This window comes from Coprinopsis cinerea (assembly GCF_000182895.1).
Source record: "Coprinopsis cinerea okayama7#130 chromosome 9 map unlocalized cont3.9, whole genome shotgun sequence".
NCBI classification, from domain to species: domain Eukaryota; kingdom Fungi; phylum Basidiomycota; class Agaricomycetes; order Agaricales; family Psathyrellaceae; genus Coprinopsis; species Coprinopsis cinerea.
In genome coordinates, this window is record NW_003307536.1 from 676,291 (window position 1) to 694,850 (window position 18,560).

At 52.0% G+C, this 18,560-nt stretch overlaps 6 protein-coding genes across 6 annotated transcripts; 5 read left to right on the forward strand and 1 right to left on the reverse strand.

Annotated features, from left to right (window-relative positions):
- Positions 1-2,570: 2,570 nt before the first annotated feature.
- On the forward strand, positions 2,571-7,442 carry CC1G_10717 (condensin; the record flags this gene model as incomplete). Its single annotated transcript, XM_001832083.2, has 15 exons — positions 2,571-2,697; positions 2,750-3,239; positions 3,290-3,680; positions 3,733-4,232; positions 4,293-4,683; positions 4,738-4,922; positions 4,977-5,092; positions 5,142-5,281; positions 5,330-5,402; positions 5,453-5,965; positions 6,020-6,234; positions 6,290-7,075; positions 7,130-7,186; positions 7,250-7,346; positions 7,399-7,442. The coding sequence occupies 15 exons, from the start codon at positions 2,571-2,573 to the stop codon at positions 7,440-7,442; spliced, it is 4,125 nt and encodes a 1,374-aa protein (XP_001832135.2).
- A 234-nt stretch (positions 7,443-7,676) lies between these two features.
- On the reverse strand, positions 7,677-8,883 carry CC1G_10718 (40S ribosomal protein S6). Its single transcript, XM_001832084.2, has 6 exons — positions 8,820-8,883; positions 8,739-8,758; positions 8,628-8,679; positions 8,111-8,566; positions 7,948-8,058; positions 7,677-7,895 (listed from the first exon to the last, which is right to left on the reverse strand). The coding sequence occupies exons 2-6, from the start codon at positions 8,755-8,757 to the stop codon at positions 7,820-7,822; spliced, it is 714 nt and encodes a 237-aa protein (XP_001832136.1). The 5' UTR covers position 8,758; positions 8,820-8,883; the 3' UTR covers positions 7,677-7,819.
- Positions 8,884-9,059: 176 nt separating this feature from the next.
- CC1G_10719 (40S ribosomal protein S13) lies at positions 9,060-9,844 on the forward strand. Its single transcript, XM_001832085.2, has 4 exons — positions 9,060-9,080; positions 9,132-9,172; positions 9,225-9,425; positions 9,547-9,844. Exons 2-4 carry the CDS (start codon positions 9,139-9,141, stop codon positions 9,765-9,767), a joined length of 456 nt encoding a protein of 151 aa, XP_001832137.1. The 5' UTR covers positions 9,060-9,080; positions 9,132-9,138; the 3' UTR covers positions 9,768-9,844.
- Positions 9,845-10,756: 912 nt separating this feature from the next.
- Positions 10,757-12,962, forward strand: CC1G_10720 (hypothetical protein; the record flags this gene model as incomplete). Its single annotated transcript, XM_001832086.2, has 3 exons — positions 10,757-11,893; positions 12,355-12,819; positions 12,954-12,962. 3 exons carry the CDS (start codon positions 10,757-10,759, stop codon positions 12,960-12,962), a joined length of 1,611 nt encoding a protein of 536 aa, XP_001832138.2.
- A 1,116-nt stretch (positions 12,963-14,078) lies between these two features.
- Positions 14,079-15,058, forward strand: CC1G_10721 (hypothetical protein; the record flags this gene model as incomplete). The annotated part of the gene is made up of 2 exons (XM_001832087.2): positions 14,079-14,531; positions 14,681-15,058. 2 exons carry the CDS (start codon positions 14,079-14,081, stop codon positions 15,056-15,058), a joined length of 831 nt encoding a protein of 276 aa, XP_001832139.2.
- A 468-nt stretch (positions 15,059-15,526) lies between these two features.
- On the forward strand, positions 15,527-18,205 carry CC1G_10722 (1-phosphatidylinositol-4-phosphate 5-kinase; the record flags this gene model as incomplete). Its single annotated transcript, XM_001832088.2, has 4 exons — positions 15,527-15,706; positions 15,835-17,625; positions 17,699-18,022; positions 18,104-18,205. 4 exons carry the CDS (start codon positions 15,527-15,529, stop codon positions 18,203-18,205), a joined length of 2,397 nt encoding a protein of 798 aa, XP_001832140.2.
- Between the last annotated feature and the right edge of the window lie 355 nt (positions 18,206-18,560).

Here is an 18,560-nt window from a genome sequence, read left to right on the forward strand (position 1 = left end):
TGAATCGAGATAACTTTACAAAGGGATTGCGATTGGTATCTACATGCTGCTGCCTGTCGTACCTAAATTTCGAGACGCCGAACCCGCGATGTCCTAAACTTGGATGGATACTTGGACGAAATGGGGCAGTTTGTGGTCGACCGAGACCGGCGTTCAGTATCGAGTATAATTAGTGTATACATACTCTGGATATAGCCATGAAATTATTACGATCCACAGTGTTCCGGCTGAATGGGATCGTCCCCTCCAAGTCCTGCCAAGTCTGTGACATGGGTGTAATACACACATCTTTCGCTCTTTTCTTCGCTCGATTGAGGCGCATCTCCTTCCGTCTTTTTGTTGCTGTTTGTTGGAATCAAATCCGGGGGCACTGTATACGTGAGGCCCGTGCTATTTATTGAATCCGTGTTAGTTCTATTTCTGTGTTGTCGTCAGAATAATGGGAGAGTCCATTGGAGCCGCAGCGATGTTCTCCCACCAGTGACTTCGTGTGGCAAACACGGTCTGATAGGTGGTTATAGTCATTTCAGGTCCAAGGGGAGAAGTCAGTTCTCATGTCGAGCGAGTACGGCGTACCCGTTACAGCGGTTGTACTACTGCTAACCACTTTCCTATTGGAGGCCTCGATTTTTCAGACGGAAACTTCAAAGTTGTTGCGACTATCCCCCAATGTTTGGAGTGGAAATCAGCGTAGGAGATTGGGATTGTGGGGAGGTCAGCCGACACGGTCAGGGAAAAGCGATCCTACTCCGCTTTCAAAAGACCGAAGCTGTCGGACCACGCCTTTGCGGAATGGTATGCATCTGGCTATGGGTCGATTGGGTTCGACAAAGTCTGAACGCAGATGTAGCAGGCTGGATATCAATTTTTTGAAGTGGGGTGAAGATCATGAAGATTGGAGGGAGGATTACGAACAAAGGCAAGATCTGGGGCATAATGTCACGGGCACTTGATCGAGAAGGCCGCTGCTTGCCTCGAGGTGCATCGCATAGAATACCTTTGTTTCAGGGATCATTCGATCTATGTAAGAGAGGCGGCGCGAGAGCGTTATCATAACCCTGTTTTGAGTGCAACAGATGCTTTGAGTAGGAGTGATAACTATGTGTTGATCGGTTATGTACAAGCCTATGGGAGGAGAAGTCTGAAGAGGCTAATTTGTGTCCAGGTGACGGTGCGAGGAAGGTTAGAATCATACATGTATGCCTCGCTGCCAAGTCGAGGCTGGTGTTTACGTGCGGTCTTTCAGGGTCCGACATCCAAAGTTGCACCCCGCTTCACCTTTACTGAAGCCAGCCAGGACTGTGGACTAATAGATGCGGTTAGCATTGTTCGCGCATCTGTAAGGAAGTGAAGCCTTTCTGGGAGGTAATATTTTAATACCGAGGACCAGGCGGCTACCTTAGCTTTCTTTTTCTTAGCCGCGGAAAGGAAGAACAAGAACTCACTTGTGACACTGGTGCGTCATCGGGTTAGCCTATGCGGACCTTGTGGAATTCAAGGATATCATTGTGAAGGGTAGATAATGGGAGGATTGCATGCGAGGCTACAGACTGAATTTTGCGCCATCTGGTGCGCAAAGTGCCTCTAACCTTGAGCCCTGACTTGCGACTTGTACTCGGTGCAGCATGCCCTCTCGATGGAATTCAGTAAATCCACGTTCCTGGGGAAAGACCGGACACTTCCTGATTCTTACTCAAAAACGACTTCTGACGGATTTGAATTTTGAAGACATGTAATGGAATAGATCTAGGGTGCTTTTTCGCGACCGAGGAAACTGCGGCATAAGTAGTAGGAATAGTCGCTTAGGCTTTGACGAAGATAGTAGATGTACAGGAGAAGATGTTGGAACTCGAGAAGGCAGTGGAGGATAAATTGGTCCTCGAAAGTCATACTGAAGGTGGTTGATTGTCCAAGTAGGATAAAGACGCTTCATACATGCATCGAACCCTGAACACAAGTGGTACCATAAGCTTTACCTTTTCAATTATAGCGAGGAAGGATCCTTGGTCTTCGACCGCGGTGATCATTAAAGAGTCGCAGACAGACTATGGTATTTCGCTTCTTTTCATCCAACTCTAGTATGCGTACGACCCAGGGTCTATCAGTCGTCAGAGTTAACGGAACTCTGGCAAGTGAGATCCCTGGAGCTAGGGTAAAGTTCGGAAGCCGTGAAGTACAGAGCATTTGGAGCTAATATGCGACTGAATAGTATTTCAGGGATCAAATCGAGTAGCAAGTTATGTATTGCATTTGAAAGCGAGCTTCTTTGGCATTTACATGATTTCTAGAATAGTCATCTTCAATCAGGGACTTGTATAGATCCGCAAGCTCAAGGCTCTTACTCTCTCGGAACTAACCTTTTTACTGTACTTCTCGAAGGATTCAACCTGGGAGGAATTGGAATAGGCGCCCAATCACCCGAGTCGGCCGGGACAGGTCCAGGGCCTTCAATTTGGTTTTGTTAGACTTGGAAGCCCCTACGACGCGAGGCCAATTAGTCCCACGTGACGTTCACGGTCGCGCGTCGCGTTCCGTTGCCCCGTTTTTCTTTTCCTGAACCAAGCTGGACAATGAGCGGGAGGCTAATAGAGCGGTTCGAGCTCCAGGAAGAGTTCAACGCCGTCGAGAGCGGCGATGGCTACGACCTCAGCAACGAAGATCGATGGTCAAGCGTTGACCCAGACGCGCTGATTGGAGGTACGACCAGGTTCCTGACGACGTCGACGAGGTTCTCACATTTTTCGAATAGCGGCGGTCGAGCAGGTAGCCCACAGCAGCGAGAACATCAGAATCGAAGAAGTCTTTGAAGTCTATTGCTACTTCTTGAAGAATGCGGCGTCGACATCAGCGTCGGTCATGGGCAAGCTATTGGACTCCATAACCTCAGGGCTCAAGGCACAAATCGAAGCGTCAACACGAAGGGACCAGGACGAGGACAGCTATGCATCCCACCGACTGCCATTCGAGCTGTACATTTACCTGCTCCATTGGTTTTGCAAGGCCTCCGAGAGTGTCAAAGTTTCTGCAGACGACCCGCCTCCAGCAAAATCGAGGAGGGGTCGAGGGGGAAAGGCGGCGACGGCGAGGATGACATCGCGTTCGGCATCCAACAAACGCACCGAGGCTTACTCTTGGGAGGACCAGGTTCCCGAAGTGCTGGCCTTGATAACCAAACTCTTGAAGACAGTTCAAATGAACAGAATTTGGCCCACGACCGCCGAGAAGGACATGTTTTTGCAGTGAGTTGGTCTTAGTCGTGTCGTCTAAGGCGCTACTGACGACGCCGCAGCTGCGTTACCCGCCCGGTTTACAACCACATCTGCATTAACGAACAATACCTGAAGAATTCAGCTATCAAAGCCGGAGTGTTCGAAGTCTTCTGCACAGCTGTAAAGCACCACAACCAGGCACTTGCTCTCCAAGTCCACATCACCCAGTCCCTCGACCTTTACGAGCACCTGGCCGAATCGATGGCGGAGTGTCTCTATCTGCTGTCGACCAAGTATGACCACACGCAAACAGGAGAAGAGGTCCTGCGAGAGATCTCCAACAAGGTCTTCGCACAGCAAGATACCAAAGGGCCCCGGAACTACGCTCGGTTCCTCGTCCGGTTCACGGAATTGTGCCCTCGGTCTACCCTCAAGCAACTCGCTCTTCTTATCAACCAGCAGGACTCAGATGTACGCTCATCTTTGCACCGCTGCATTTTGCGTTACTGACTTGCGTCACTAGGCCTATGCACTCCGCCAAGCTGTCGTTGAGATCTTGGGATTGCTCATTACTGAGCGGGACCGTACACTGGAGAGCGAAGCGGAAGACGAAGACCAGAAGAAGAAGATCCAAAACGAAATCGTGGCCATGTTCGACCTTATCTTTGAACGGTCAAAGGATCAGTCATCCTATGTTCGAAACAAGGTCTTGCAGGTGTTGGCGACTACCTGCGACCTCAAGGCCAAGTTCCCAAAACAGCGATTGAGGATGGTTAAACGCGCTCTCCAGCTGCTTATGGACAAGACCGCAACCGTCCGCAAGTCTGCGATCGCCCTGTTCATCAGGCTTCTGGTCACTCACCCGTGGATTTTCGACAACAAAGGAATGCTGACGAGGGACAAGTGGGAGGCTACTTATGAAGAAGCTAGGAAGGACTTGGCAGCCGTTGAAGGCCTTGGGAATGTCGACGTTCAGGAGGCTGACGACGAGGAGAGCCAAGCACGCAAAAAGAAGAAAAAGAAGTAAGTGTTGGCTCATTTCACAAGTTTGGTCAGACATTAATATTCATGATGCTCTATCAGGAAGCGCAACGACGACGAAATGGAGGTCGATGAGGACGACGAAGAGCAAACAGACGAGGAGGGTGATACGGAGCAAGAAGATGAGATGTCCGTTGACGAGGATGGGAACGGGGAGGGTCCATCTCGAAGGAGGCTCAAACCTCGCAAGTCCGAATTGAACGTGCAAGCCCTCAGCGAAGAAGCGGAAGTCCTCATGAACTTGGACGAGAAAGAACTCGCCAAGAAGGAATTGCGCAAGAAGTACTGCCAGGAGGCTCTGCGGTTTATCTCGTACATCGAGACCGCGATGGAGACCATCGAGAAGCTTTTGGGGTCCAAGAGCAAGCCGGAGGTTTTGGAGGCGATTGATTTCTTCAAGGTCGCCCATGTCTTTGAAATCCATGGAGCAAACGTGAGTAATTTCTCGTTTAGCATGAACGGGGGAGGCTGAGTGATTGTTGCGCAGCGCGGTATCAGGAAGATGTTACATCTCATCTGGGCCAAGGATAACAGCACCATCTCGGAGGACGGTAAAGAGATCAAGGGCATCCGGCAGAAGCTTTTGGAGTGCTACCGGTACCTCTACTTCGACCCTGTCGAGGACTTGGAGCCCAAAGCTCAGATCAACCGTATCGCAAAGAACCTCATCGAGTGAGTTACTATATTTTTCTCCCGCTCTGTGCGCTGCTGACTAGTCGAGTTTAGGCGTACATATGAAGCCACGCTGGCTGAGCTCACCAGTCTGGAAGAGATGATGCGGATTATGATGGAAGAGGACTGCATCCATCGCGACATCATCTCCAAGCTCTGGCAGATTTATAGTATGTCTTCTGTGCCTATCGACGACATGTTTGCTAACTCCTCTTATAGCCTCTTCCATGCCTTTGCCCAAGGAACAGCGCCGTGGAGCTATCATCATCCTCGGCATGCTTGGGGTTGCTAAACCCAAGGAGGTACTTTCTGATCGCGTCGAGGTTATGTTGAAAGTCGGTTTGGGCAAGTTGGGCAAGGTACGTGGGTCGGTAAAAGCGTGGGCATCGGATACTGACTCCTCATAGATTGACCTCACCCTCGCTCGTTACACCTGTGTTGCCCTTCAACGGCTCAATGGAAGTGCGAAGAAAGTCAAAGGTGCGACCCTGATTCCTTCGAAAATAACTCCTTCCTGACAGCAGTCATAGGTTCCCTCGAGGACAAAACGATCCGTATGCCTATGGACAATCCCATCTTCCGCAAACTTATGTCCACCATCATCTATCCTTCTCGATGCACGGACTGGTTCGGCCTTGCTGAGCAGGTCATCAACACCGTCTACGCCCTGGGCGAGCACCCAGACATCTTCTGCAACGAGTTGATCAAGAAGCTCACCATCCGAGCCTTCGCAGGGGAGAACAACAAAACAGGTAGTGCCGCGACCCAAGTCAACGGGGATGGGACACAGGAAGACCAAGAAATGGACGAAGACCAGCAAGCACCTGCACCTGATCAAACCCAGGACCCCGATGCTATGAACACCGACCCGCCGACAATCAGCACGAGACCCTCTCCTTCTGCTGCTGGAAGCAAGGACGTCGGTGACGCCTTCGAGCTTAGCCAGCTCTTGTTCGTCGTTGGACATGTTGCCATCAAGCATATCGTTTTCCTGGAGATCATCGAGCGTGAATGGAAGCGACAGCGAGACGCTAAGCAAGCTGGTGGGTTAAATTCGACTACCCTGAGATAACTGCTCCCTCTAACCCAATCCATAGCTGAGAAAAAGGCAGCCAAGGCCGATGCAGCCGGTCGATCTGCCAAAGACAAGGACGGAGACGAGCTCGATCAAGTCGTCGGCAATGCTGAAGATGACATTGCTGACCAGATTGGTGGTGTGCGTGAAAAGGAGTTGTTGTATGGCCCTGAATCGCTTTTGGCGGTCTATGGACCCATGCTTGTCCACATTTGCGGAAGCCCTCACAAGTTCAAGGTGTGCCCATCCTCTCGCAGTCTTTTCTTCGACTGTCACTGACTTGGAATGGTAGAACCCGACCCTCCGCGCAGCCGCCACCCTCGCGTTCAGCAAATTCCTCTGCGTGAGCTCCCAATTCTGCGACCAACACCACAAACTCCTTTTCAAGATCCTCGAAACCTCAAAAGACGCCAACATCCGTAGCAACATCGTCATCGCCCTCGGCGACGTGGCCGTAGCCTTCAACCACATCATCGACGAGAACACGACCGACTTGTACAAGGGTCTTTCGGATCGGAATATGACGGTGAAGAAGAACACGCTGATGGTGTTGACGCATCTTATTTTGAATGGGATGATTAAAGTGAAGGGGCAGTTGGGCGAGATGGCCAAGTGTTTGGAGGATGAGGATGACAGGATTTCGGACCTTGCGAGGTTGTTCTTCTCCGAGTTGAGTGGGAAAGATAACGCGATTTATAATAACTTGCCCGATAGTGCGTACCTCTCTTTCCCTTTTCTCTCAATGCCCCCTGCTAACCACGTTGTTCGCATTCGCACAGTCATCAGCCACCTCTCAACCGGCCAACACGCCGTCGAAGAAGACAAGTTCCACAGCACGATGAAGTTCATCTTTGACTTTATCAAGGACAAGCAGAGCGACGCCATCGTCGAGAAACTTTGTGGACGGTTCCAACTTAGCGAGAGCCCGCGGCAGTGGCGCGATATTGCTTATTGTCTTTCGCTCCTACCTTACAAGTCGGAGAGGTCGGTCAAGAAGCTTATTGAAGGGCTGCAGTTTTATCGTGATAAGCTGCACGAGAAGGGCGTGTATGATAAATTTATGGAGATTTTGAACAAGGTGCGTGGCATCGGTGTTTGGGACGTGGTGGAGTGCTCATTTCTTCGTTTATAGGCCCGTCAGAACAAGTCGAAGGACAAGCCTGACGCCGAACTCGACGAATTCGAAAAGGTATGTCATACACGCGTTTTACGCGTCGTTCGAGCGCCGACTAAATGATTCTTCCTCGTACAGATTCTTGAAGAACACAAGGCCCAAGGTGAAGAAGACCAGGCCTTGCAGAATCGCGTCAACAAGGCAAAGAGGAAGCGCGGTGGTGCTACGAGGAAAGGTTAGTATAGATTTGGCGGTTTTATGGGCTGAACTGACTTTTGGTCCTCCAGGGCGCAAGAAGGCTGCCACTGCTCCTGCAGACGACGAAGAGTAATCTGTATATGTATTTCCCCCTTCATCTCCTTCATTACTGTACACCGGTCCTCTGTATCATTAGTGTTATCTTATTGTAGACATATTTATTGGCATCCCATCTTGTCGACCATTGAGAGTAGACACGCCGCACCAAAGTCCCAATCAATCTCAGCAATCACCCTTCAGAGTTGCGTTCAAAACGTGAGGCATAGCTTTTGTGGTCATTGAACGGCTTAGGGACATACGCATACGAGGAACGGGATATATACCGCCAGAGGATTGCATGGATCGAATGAAATATATGCGAGAGTCAAGGATGGACAGGGACAACTACATGTGAAGGAAGGCAAAATCCAGAAATCATCCGACAGTCCATCCAAGCATCGAGGGTTACAATTAAGCTGTCTTGTGGGCAGCCTTGATAGCAGCGACCTTGGCCTTTTTCTCTGCCAGACGCTTGGCAAGGAGGGCGCTGGGGGACATGATCAGATTGATAGTGATGAGAGAGAGAAATAGATGCGTACTCGTATTCCGCCTTTTGTTCCTTCTGTCGCTCTATTCTGTGGCGCTTGATGGCGTTGAGGTGTCGGCGACGTTGGAGGCGGAGGGGGGTGACCAATCGTTGGATCTTGGGGCTGGAGACAAAAGGTCAGCAGGACGACATGTATCCAAGTCAAGGGGACGTACGCCTTGGTGTAAGGCTTAGCGTCAGGGTTCTTGGCGCTCTTGACTTCACGGCGAACGACGTATTTCCTGACATCGTCCTCCTTGGAGAGGTTGAAGAATCGGCGAATCTTGGTGGCTCGCTTGGGACCGAGACGCTTGGGCAGAACGACGTCGGTCAATCCGGGGATCTCCTGCTCACCCTGCTTGACGATAACGAGGGAGAGAACGGCGATCTCGGGGCCGACGATGCAGCCACGGACGGACTTGCGCTTGCGCTCACCGCTTCGGCGAGGGCGGAAGCAGGAGTGGCCATCGGAAAGGAGCAAACGGACACGGTTGGGGACGAGAACACCCTGCTTCATGGGGAAACCCTGCTTGTCGTTACCACCGGTAACTCGGAAAATGTAACCCTTCCATTCATCGCCCAAAGAGTCGCCAGGAACTTCTTGAGAGATCCTCTTGTCGTAGAAGACACGGCTAAGCACAGCAAATGTTCAGAATCCATCCCAATCCTTTCACCGGCTGTAAAATCGCTCACAATCGCTTTTCGTCATCGATGTCGAGGAGTTTTTGGGCCCCGGTTGCGGGGTCTAAACGACGAGATCTCGTTAGTATCTGTCTCTGTCGCGGTTGCCTGCCCCATGCTTACTGGCAATGTTGAACTTCATTCTGGACACAGACGGTCAGCATGACGGCCTACGACGGCGGCGACAACGAGGACTTTACACACCTTGACGATGCGGTGTTTTGTCACCTCTGGCGGTAACGAACCTCTGGCGTCGACGAGGAATGGGAAGGGCCTTCTGAACGGTCGATACAACACACGACCACACAAACTTTCGCGCCAGCCACAACTTCCAAATCGGGAGATCACAGCTGTATAGTTGGTCTCGGCAACATCCGGCTCAACACGCCGCGCCTTTGCGATTTGCTGCTCGTCGTACCGCCGCCGTCGCCAACGCTCTCCTCAAGACTTTCTCTCCTCAACACTGTGAGTAGTCGGTTTGCTTTGTCGTTGGGGTTGACGTTGACAGCGAATTAGATTCAAAATGGGTCGCCTGCACGCTCCCGGCAAGGGCATTTGTAAGTTCAGCCCAATTCAGTCCACAGGATCAGACATTGAACAGTCGTCCAGCGTCCTCTGCTCTCCCCTACCGCCGCACTCCTCCCTCGTGGTTGAAGGCCACCCCCGAGGAAGTCATTGAGCAGATCGTCAAGCTCGCTCGTAAGGGTTTGACCCCCTCGCAAATCGGTGTTACCCTCCGTGACTCGCACGGTATCCCCCAAGTGCGATTCGTCACCGGTAACAAGATCTTGCGTATCCTCAAATCGCAAGGTGTGTTTGTTTACTTTCTGATCGCATAATGGAGTCTCATACACTTTTGGCGCTTCTTTCACCCTCTTTTCAATCACGACTTGTCGTTGATTTTTCTGATATGCCTTTTATTTGGGGATAGGACTTGGCCCATCCATCCCTGAGGACCTCTGGCACCTCATTAAAAAGGCGGTTGCCGTCCGCAAGCACCTCGAAGTCAACAGGAAGGACATGGACTCCAAGTTCCGTCTTATCTTGATCGAGTCGAGGATTCACAGGCTTGCTCGCTACTACAAGTCCAAGCAGCAGATTCCTCCCACCTTCAAGTACGACTCTGCTACCGCCTCCACCCTTATTGCTTGAGCTCGTCGTATGTAGTCTGGGCAATTGTATGTTTTATGTGCATCATATGGGAATCAAACATGAGTATGCTCCTCGATCCTCGGTGATTTCACCAAGTTCCAGAATCCAAGTTGCACCGCGCGACGTTGGTCATTCAGTTCACAATGATTACCGGGCTTTGAACTAATAAATTCCCCGACAGTCTTCTAGCCTCGCGCTATCTATACACCGAGCAGTTCACCTGAGTACCTTTGGTCGTATTCACCGGCTTCCATCGCTTTAGCCGCCCACAAGTTGGTTCAACCCATGGGGCTGCTATTCAATCCACCTGGCCTCGCGACGGGAAAAATGATAAGACCTCGACATCGTGAACTCGTTATACATTCAACTAAGATCCACGAATTGGCGTCGGTTGGTCATGCAAGGCCCGCCTCGTAGCAACAAACACGCCCACAGCACTCCCAAGCGCCGGTCGGCGACACCTCGGCCAGAGATCAAGCGCGCGCCCTTATACGTCTATCTCCTCCTAGCACTCTTTTCGCATGATAATAGCTCTACAACAATACTCACCTCTATTTCCATCAAAAAACAACCAGGTCTATCTTGTCGGCGACGTCTTTGTGGTGTTACGTCTCTCAGGGCGGACCCACAGTGTATCCTCCGCCGTTCTTATTCTACCATCAAAATGGAAATGTGATCCACACTTTGTTTCGCAGGAGGGCGACGCTATAGCAGATTTCCTAAACTGGCTGGTTGATATGTTTTTATTATTCTTTTTTTGCGACTTTTGGAGGAGGATTGATAAAGGGTGGTGGGGTTTTAGGATTTGGGTCGTTTAGGTTTCTTGCTTTCGTTTCCTTGGTCTCTTTTTTTCTGCTCGCTTGAAGAACTACCGCGGTGTTGGGTGTGTTCATTCCAGGGTCCCCTCGTGTTACGGCTGGACTTGCTTGCCCTCTCTTCTACACATTCTGCTTTCCATGCAAGGATATCGACCATCTAGCTCCTCCTCCATGTCTTCCGTTTATCCTCCTGTGACACCACCCCCTGGAGGGTCCTCCTCCGCACCAGAAATCCCGATAAACACCAGTCGAAGAGGAGTAGGAAGGCCTTCATTCACCGTGGCGCCAATCCCCATTTCTTCCTCGTCCTCCTTTTCATTCCATTCCTCGTCCTCCTCTTCCCCGCCTGCTTCCAGCACGCATACGCCATCATCATCATTCCCGCTACGCCACTGTCGACCGACGACTGCGAGTTCGCAGTTGCGCCAGATGGCGCATTACAGGAGTTATCAGGGACACCAGCTGCGGGGTTCCTCGGGTCCAAATTCCTCCTCCTCGTCGACTGTGTCAACGCCGGGGTCGAGTTTTCCTCTGCGGCCTGTTCCTGGTTTTGGTACGGCGGCGGCAGCTTCGGAGGAGAGGATGAAGGTGTCGACCTTCCGTGGTCCGATGGGGTCGACGACTCCATTCTCGTTTTCATTTCCTCCTTCTACTGCGCCTCGGACTGTTGCTCCTACTACTTCTTCGAGACCCGCAAGCTCGAGCTGTTGGAACAAGTTGCCTCGTGAAGGCGTTCATCGACCGTCGGAACAGGGGTCGTCGGATGTACCGGCTACGCCTCGTGCACCAGGTCGAGGTGAACGAGGTTTCCAAACTTCGAGTTTGGAGTCGTCGAGTTCGAAGGCCTCTCCGACTCGATCGAGTTTTTGGCGGGACGTGCTAGGGGACGAGGATTCTCCCGTCGTTTCGACTTCTTCCTCCTTGTCCCACTCCCATTCTCGATCTCATTCACAAACGTATCTCCAATCCCAACCACAGACCTCATTACCCTCCGCCAATTCTTCATCCGAGCACGACGCCACACATCTTATCCGACGACATCCCCCTACGTCCTCTTCCATTCCCACTTCCACAGAGAAACGACCTTTGTCCCCGACCACTGCGTGTACTGGCCAATCCCCTTCCGAACATGGCCCTCGTGTCCGGAAAAAGAGGAAGCTAGCCCACCGCTCCCGCCTACCCTCCATCTCTCGTCTCTTCACTGATGTCTTGCACTTGAACGTTGAGGGGGAGCCTGTTCCCAAATGGGAGAGTCTGGAGAGTGTGATGGATAGGAAGGGGCAGTTGCCTGAGGTTGTGCATTTCAAGGTGAGTAAATGTTCATTCTACAACTTTTCGCAGCTTGAGCATTTGTTTTGCCCGGGCCTTCGAGTTGGCTGGCGCGAGTACCGTGCGCATACCGCCGGCTGGGACTTCGCCCCTCAGAGACTTCGAAGTTCGGTCCGGAAACACCTCAGTTCGTCTACCGAACGGCCCCCTTCTTCTCGAATTTTAGATGATTGATCTGAACTCTTCGCTAACCTGAACTTGTCGTATCCTCGTTTGCTGTAGCCCGGAGATCGCGTTGGAATCCGCCGAATATCACATTGTCATCCCATCCAGTGGACGAGGTGGACGACGGGAGTGGTTGTTCGGGTGCAGCCTTTTCGACGATATGTGGGTGCCGTTTAAATGCTTTCTTTCTTTCGCTTCTCGACCACCTTCCTCCTCCTCCTCCTCCTCCTCCAGCTTTATGATAAACAACTTGACTGACCGCGTTCGTTAAACAGATTAACGCCAAGACGTCTATCGTGCTTCAGGAATGCCTCGTCGAATTGGACGAGGACCCGCCGTTGGTCAACTATGGACATGGTGGCTCTGGGACAGGAGCGAGCGGGAATCAGAACAAGCGCCCAAGTCACGGCAGTGCCGGCATTATTGCGCCCAATTCGGCCCGGGAAGGCCAGTCGCGTGCTGCGAACCTCAAGACCCAAAGTCCTTCGAGGTTGGACTCGCAACCTGGTGGTTTGAAGGTCCAGCATGGTTCGGTGGTCCAACAGAGCGCGAATTCGAAGGCGTCGAATTTGAAGGCCCAGAAGAAGTCTACTAAACGCCGGGAGCCTGAGCCGGAGCAACATGAATTCTTGACGCACAAACAAGAATGGTTCATGTACCATCTTGGTGAGATTGTTCGACAGGATGCGGCTACGCCTAATATTAGCCATCGGATGTGCGAGGCGTGGTTGGACTACTTGGTGAGTGTACGGTCTTTTTGGATACTATGGGGTGTGGATGCTCCGGATATCCCAAGGCTTATTTTTGCCGCTTGTGGGCATGGGTTGTCATTTCTCCTGGATGATTCGTGTGCTCATACATTTGTCGTTAACAGGGCGTGTAGTCGGTGGTGTGGAAGACCCTATTGTTGTCGTCGTCTTTGGTGCCGTGGATACCCTCTCATCGTCACGGTTGCGCTCTCTCAGGCGTGGGCGGAGTTGTGTGGACACTTTGAAACTAGTGCGCGTGCAGTGCCTTGCATCTCTTGTCTGGACTAATCATCATTCTCTCCCTGTCCTTTCTTTTTCTTTTGTATTTTTATTCTTTTTTATTGTTTTTATCCGTACTCTACGCATGCGTTGAAACGAAACGCATAGCCGCTGTATCACCACACTCGTCGGACTTTCTTTCATCATAAGTAGCGTACAAACAGATATCTTAATTGAGACGGATCCGGACTTTGGAATAGGACTTTGGTTAGTGGGTTGTCTTTCTACATTGGACACACGAAGAATAAACATTATGCATTACAGAAGACATAAGTAAGCGACCTAAGTGGTACACAGAGCGTTAGTACAGGACAGGTCAAAACAAGGTCGAAATCCGAGCTCAGTAAGCGCGGAGGAAGTTGTCGAAGTTTGGCGCCCACATGAGAGGGGTTCATTGAGGCTTCCTTAATTGGACTGTAAGTACGTTATCTCTGTGCATTGTCTTTGGGAACGACCAGGAAGGAGGTCGGTTTGAACTGAGTTGGCTAATTGAATGCGGTCTACAGAGGAATGTGCTTGTTGATTGATTTGTGAGGTCTGAAGCTCCGGTGAGTAAGGAGTGTATAGTGTATGACCTTGAATTCGCCGGATGTGAGAGTCTATTTCCGAGTGTTCGTGGTGGGATTTGCCACGGGTGCGCGGGTGAAGCTCGAGGGGGATTACATAGTGAAGGAAGGAAGACAAGATTCGCCACTGCGACGCGAGGAACGTGGCAGCCCCTATCCATATCCCAAATCAAGGTTCGACTCGGGATTCTGTTTATAACTTGCACACCTCAGCTTGCCCTCTGTACAACTGTTCCTCCGGTAACGGCATCGAGCGTTCACGCACACCCGCCACCAGTGCCCACAAACCCAATTGCCACTTCGCCTACAAGGGTGACTACTGCGATCCTTGATTTGACCGTTCGTTCACATCGCTGACTTTGAATTGGCCGTCTTCTCCGCACGTAGTTGTCCACAATAAAGTCGATGTCTACAGTGATGTCGTCGCAGCAGGGGTGTATCATTCGTGTTGCTGATACGGTTGAGAAAGTTGAGGAGTGCATTGTGGATCTTACTTCCACACTTGCCCCCGCTGCGCAGGTTCTTGGCAACATCGCTGGTGCCGACATCCCTCTTTCGACCTCTTCCACGGCGCTTGGCGCCCCCTCCAGCGCATCTGCTACTCGAGTGGGGTCTACCACGACGCACCCTGCACCCATCCCCAATGCTTCTACCACGCATGTTCCGACCATCGCTGTGGACCTGGAGGGTGTAAAGTTGAACCGATATGGAAGGGTCTGTATCGTCCAGATGAAGTTGGACGTGTCGAACACCGTGTGGTTGTTGGATGTGACAACTCTCGGGTCGATCGCTTTTGATCATGCCGATGGAGAGGGTAGGAGCGTGCGGTGGATCCTCCAGCACCCGGGGATTAAGAAGGTTAGTTTGGCTACTCCTTTCCTCTTTCGCTCAGCTGCCCCTTGTACTAAAACTATCTTTATTTGAAGTTGTTTTACGACGTCAGGAACGACGCAGACGCTCTGTGGAATATCTATCGCATTGACATGCGTAATGTGCTCGATTTGCAGATCCTCGAATTGGCGGTTCGACACTCCAATAAACGGCCCACGCGGAACCTGAACGGTCTTGCGCGCTCCATCGAGTCGTATCTCAGCCCTTCGCCTCAGTGGAAGCAAGTCAAGGACGCTGGTATCAAACTCTTTTCACCCCCGCATGGGAGTTATGAAGTGTTCGAGCAGAGGCCCTTGGATGAGAGGATTATGGTGTATTGTGCACAGGATGTTACGCTGCTTGGAGTCTTGGAGGTTGTTTTGAGGAGGTGGTTGGGGAGGTTTGGGAGTGGGTGGGATCAGAGGGTTGTTAGGGCTAGTGAGGCGAGGTTGGAGGAGGCCAAGGGGTCGGTGTTGTTGGTGGGGAGGGAGAGGGCCGTGTCTCCGCAGATTTGATGATGTATCTTTATCGTTTCTCTGAGTTGTATGCTGTCGATTTCTCTTCTCCTGCTTATCTGTGATGTAGAATAATCTTTACCGGTATTGAACGATGGCTCCATATACATCCGAACCTGCCTGACGAATAAGGGTGTATACTTTCCTTATTGGGATGCAATTTGCCTCGTGTTCTCGTCTCTCGCCATGGTACCATTCATCCGTGAAAAGGAGAGCGAGTGTAGAACGAAGGCTTTTGATTTTTAGGTAGTTTACGACTCGAATTAGCTTCATGACGTCTCCGATGTATTTCGAGAGATAGGGAGGATGACGCAGAAGGGCTTCAAGTTGCACATGCTTCACCTGCTCCACGCCTCCATGCCGAAGTCCATCGGAAACCGTGACGCCGACTTGCACCAGCCCGTTACCCCAGTTCTCCCCTGGTATGGACCACGAAGTCCGGGATGACGAGGTGATCGTGGCGTAAGCATGCCTCGGTGGTATCGCATCGCCAAGGAAAGCGCCGCCCAGACGACCAACTCGGGGGATAAAGGGAGAAAGAATTGGGGTCAGAGGTCGTGTTCTGAAGACATTTGGTCTCGTCGACAAGAGCGCCCATTGATCTACATTGCTGCGAGTGCAAAGCAGTGGTGGAAACATTGCGGAGAGGTGAGCCAAGAAGTGCTGTGTGCACGTGGGAACAGGAGTGATATCAGGGTACACAGCCACCTGCCATGGAGGGCCAAGCTTGTTTTTCGGGTTCAGCTTGGACTGAGCTCGCCGTTGTTGACCACCAGAATCCCATGGCCGCAGCTGCCATCGCCCTCCCCCAGCGACGCTCGCCGTCGCCCTTGACGGTCCCAAGCCCACATCGCCAATCAATCGTCCCGACGTCCCCGTCCAGCGCAGCTTCCTTCAAGACCGCCGCCGCTTCCCCGACGTCCTCAGTCCATACAATAACCAGCCCGACAACCAAGGACGGCGAGGCCATTTTCACCGCAATATCAGCGGGCTCCACCGCCGACGTCCATGTAGTGACAGTGACGAGAGACGACACAGTTGACATCGTTGACGCCAGCCACACCCACCAGAAGTCAATATCAGGCTGTCTGCGTCGTCCGAGCATAGACACCTCCCCCACGCATGTAGGACCACCACCGCCCTCGCCGCCGGCCAGTGTCGAGGAGACAGGAGTTACAGAGTCGACGACGTCCCAGACAATCTCGAAGCCGCGGAATGGGTCAGTATCGACAGTTACGGAAGGCTCTGGCAACCAGCAGCAACCGCGACGACCGTCGTCTCCATCTTCTACAGCCCCTCAGGTGAACCGACCGACAATAACTTCGTCGCCGTTGTCGATGGCTGAGCCATTACCGTTCATGGCGGGGCAGTCCTCGAAAGCTGCTTTGTTGCAGCCTGCACCACCACCACCCCCTTCGTCTTTTTCCCAAAGCCAACGGCCGACACGGCGGAATACGACCGGTTCCAGCGCTGCATCACGTACAAAACGTTTCACAGGTCCGCACTCGAAAGGGCATTCGTTTGCCTACGACGATGCGTCTTATCCAGACCCGGCGACGACGATCGAGGGTGAGCTAGCCTCTGATATCGAGCACCATGCGGACCAGATCAGGCGGGAGCGGATGTCCAAACGGTTCAAGCAGCAGCAGAAGGAGGCAGAGGAGGCGCTTACCCGACAAACGTCCAAAGGCTCCAAAGGAGACAAGGACGACGTCGACCGTCCGCTGGTTGGCAACCTCATCGGAGAAGGCCATGTCAACTATGTCCTCATGTATAACATGTTGACTGGTATCCGGATCGCTGTATCACGATGTCAAGCCAAGATTAAACGACCTCTTACGGACCAAGACTTTGCTGCACGACACAAGTACTCATTCGACATTGTCGGTAACGAACTCACGCCCTCTGCTAAATACGACTTCAAGTTCAAGGATTACGCTCCCTGGGTCTTCCGCACGTTGCGAGAAGACCATTTCGCCCTCGACCCCGCCGACTACCTCCTCTCCCTCACCGCCAAGTACATCCTCTCCGAATTGGGCTCTCCAGGCAAATCTGGGTCGTTCTTCTACTTTTCGCGGGATTATCGGTTTATCATCAAGACCATCCGCCATTCGGAAGCCAAATTCTTACTGAAGATCCTCAAGCAGTATTACGATCACGTCCAAGAAAACCCTCATACTCTTCTCAGCCGCTTCTATGGTTTGCACCGAGTGAAGCTCCCTCATGGACGGAAGATCCATTTCGTCATCATGAACAACCTTTTCCCACCTCACAAAGATATCCACGAGACGTTCGATTTGAAGGGTAGCACGGTGGGGCGAGAGTATCCGGAGGATAAGGCGGCGCAGAATCCCAGAGCGGTGTTGAAGGATATGAATTGGATTAATAGGGGGAAGACGTTGGACTTTGGACCGGAGAAGCAGGCGTTCCTAATCGAGCAGATACGACGAGATTCCGAATTCCTCAAAGAGATTTCGGTCATGGACTACAGCTTGTTGGTCGGGATTCATAACATGCAGAGAGGGAACAAGGACAATGTGCGGAAAAACACATTGAAAGTCTTCTCGGTGCGTCATTTACATATCATTTCCTGGGTTATTCTCTAATGAATCCATTCCTCGTCGTTATACTTCTGTCTAGCCTGACCTACCCGCTTCCCAACGTTCCAAGTCTTCCCAAACAAAGGGAGGGGCCAAGTCTCCAGAGGCTATCGCAATGCGGCGGATAATGAGGTCGTCGGATCCGAAGAGCTTGGGCTTTGATTCATCGATACACTTGCCGGAGAAGGATAGTGGCGAGAAGCACGCCTTCCTCTTCTATCAGGACGAAGGAGGAATGAGGGCTACGGACGAGAACAATGAGCCCCTGCCGATGATTTATTACCTGGGGATCATCGATATCCTAACGCCATACAGCATGGTCAAGAAGGCTGAGAATATCTGGAAGGGCCTGAAGGATGATCGGGTATGTCCGCTTTTTCTTTCCTGGCTCAAGTCCAGGTACCGTTACCTTTCGTCGTATGCTAATTCGTTTGCCTGTCTCCAGCATAAAATTAGCCCTGTGCCTCCACCCGAATATGCCGAGCGATTCTTTGCGTTCATGAAGGCTATCATGCGTGGTGGCGAAGGGGGTGCCAAGTTTGTGTAGTGCCGTCTTGGGTGCTGCGTTTACCTTCACACCTTTCCTGGGCGCCACGCCTGTATGCCTATCTACCGGCTCGCTGGCTCCATGCTCCCCACTCTTCGCTTGACCTCTTGCTCGCCCAACCACACGATGCTGTCTCGATTATTACGACCTTTATGACCACCTTTCCCGACCGATCTGCTCAATCCAGGGCGGCTGCTTGCCATCCAGTCGCGGCTTTCTCGGACCCTTGGGTGTTGCAAAAGTGCGCCCACGCGTCTGGACAATGGTCTGGTGACCGTTGTATCCTTGGCGCCGCAGAACACCTCGTTGTTGTAGTGACGCCCTGGACCCCACCTCGCCGTTCCTGCCTCCACGC

Coding starts and splice junctions, on each gene's coding strand:
- CC1G_10718 (XM_001832084.2), bottom strand. Junction 8,059..8,110: donor GCTAAGCCTTACACCAAGGC/GTACGTCCCCTT, acceptor TTTTGTCTCCAG/CCCCAAGATCCAACGATTGG. Junction 7,896..7,947: donor GAACAAAAGGCGGAATACGA/GTACGCATCTAT, acceptor CATGTCCCCCAG/CGCCCTCCTTGCCAAGCGTC.
- CC1G_10719 (XM_001832085.2), top strand. CDS start 9,139: ATGGGTCGCCTGCACGCTCCCGGCAAGGGCATTT. Junction 9,173..9,224: donor CGCTCCCGGCAAGGGCATTT/GTAAGTTCAGCC, acceptor ACAGTCGTCCAG/CGTCCTCTGCTCTCCCCTAC. Junction 9,426..9,546: donor GCGTATCCTCAAATCGCAAG/GTGTGTTTGTTT, acceptor ATTTGGGGATAG/GACTTGGCCCATCCATCCCT.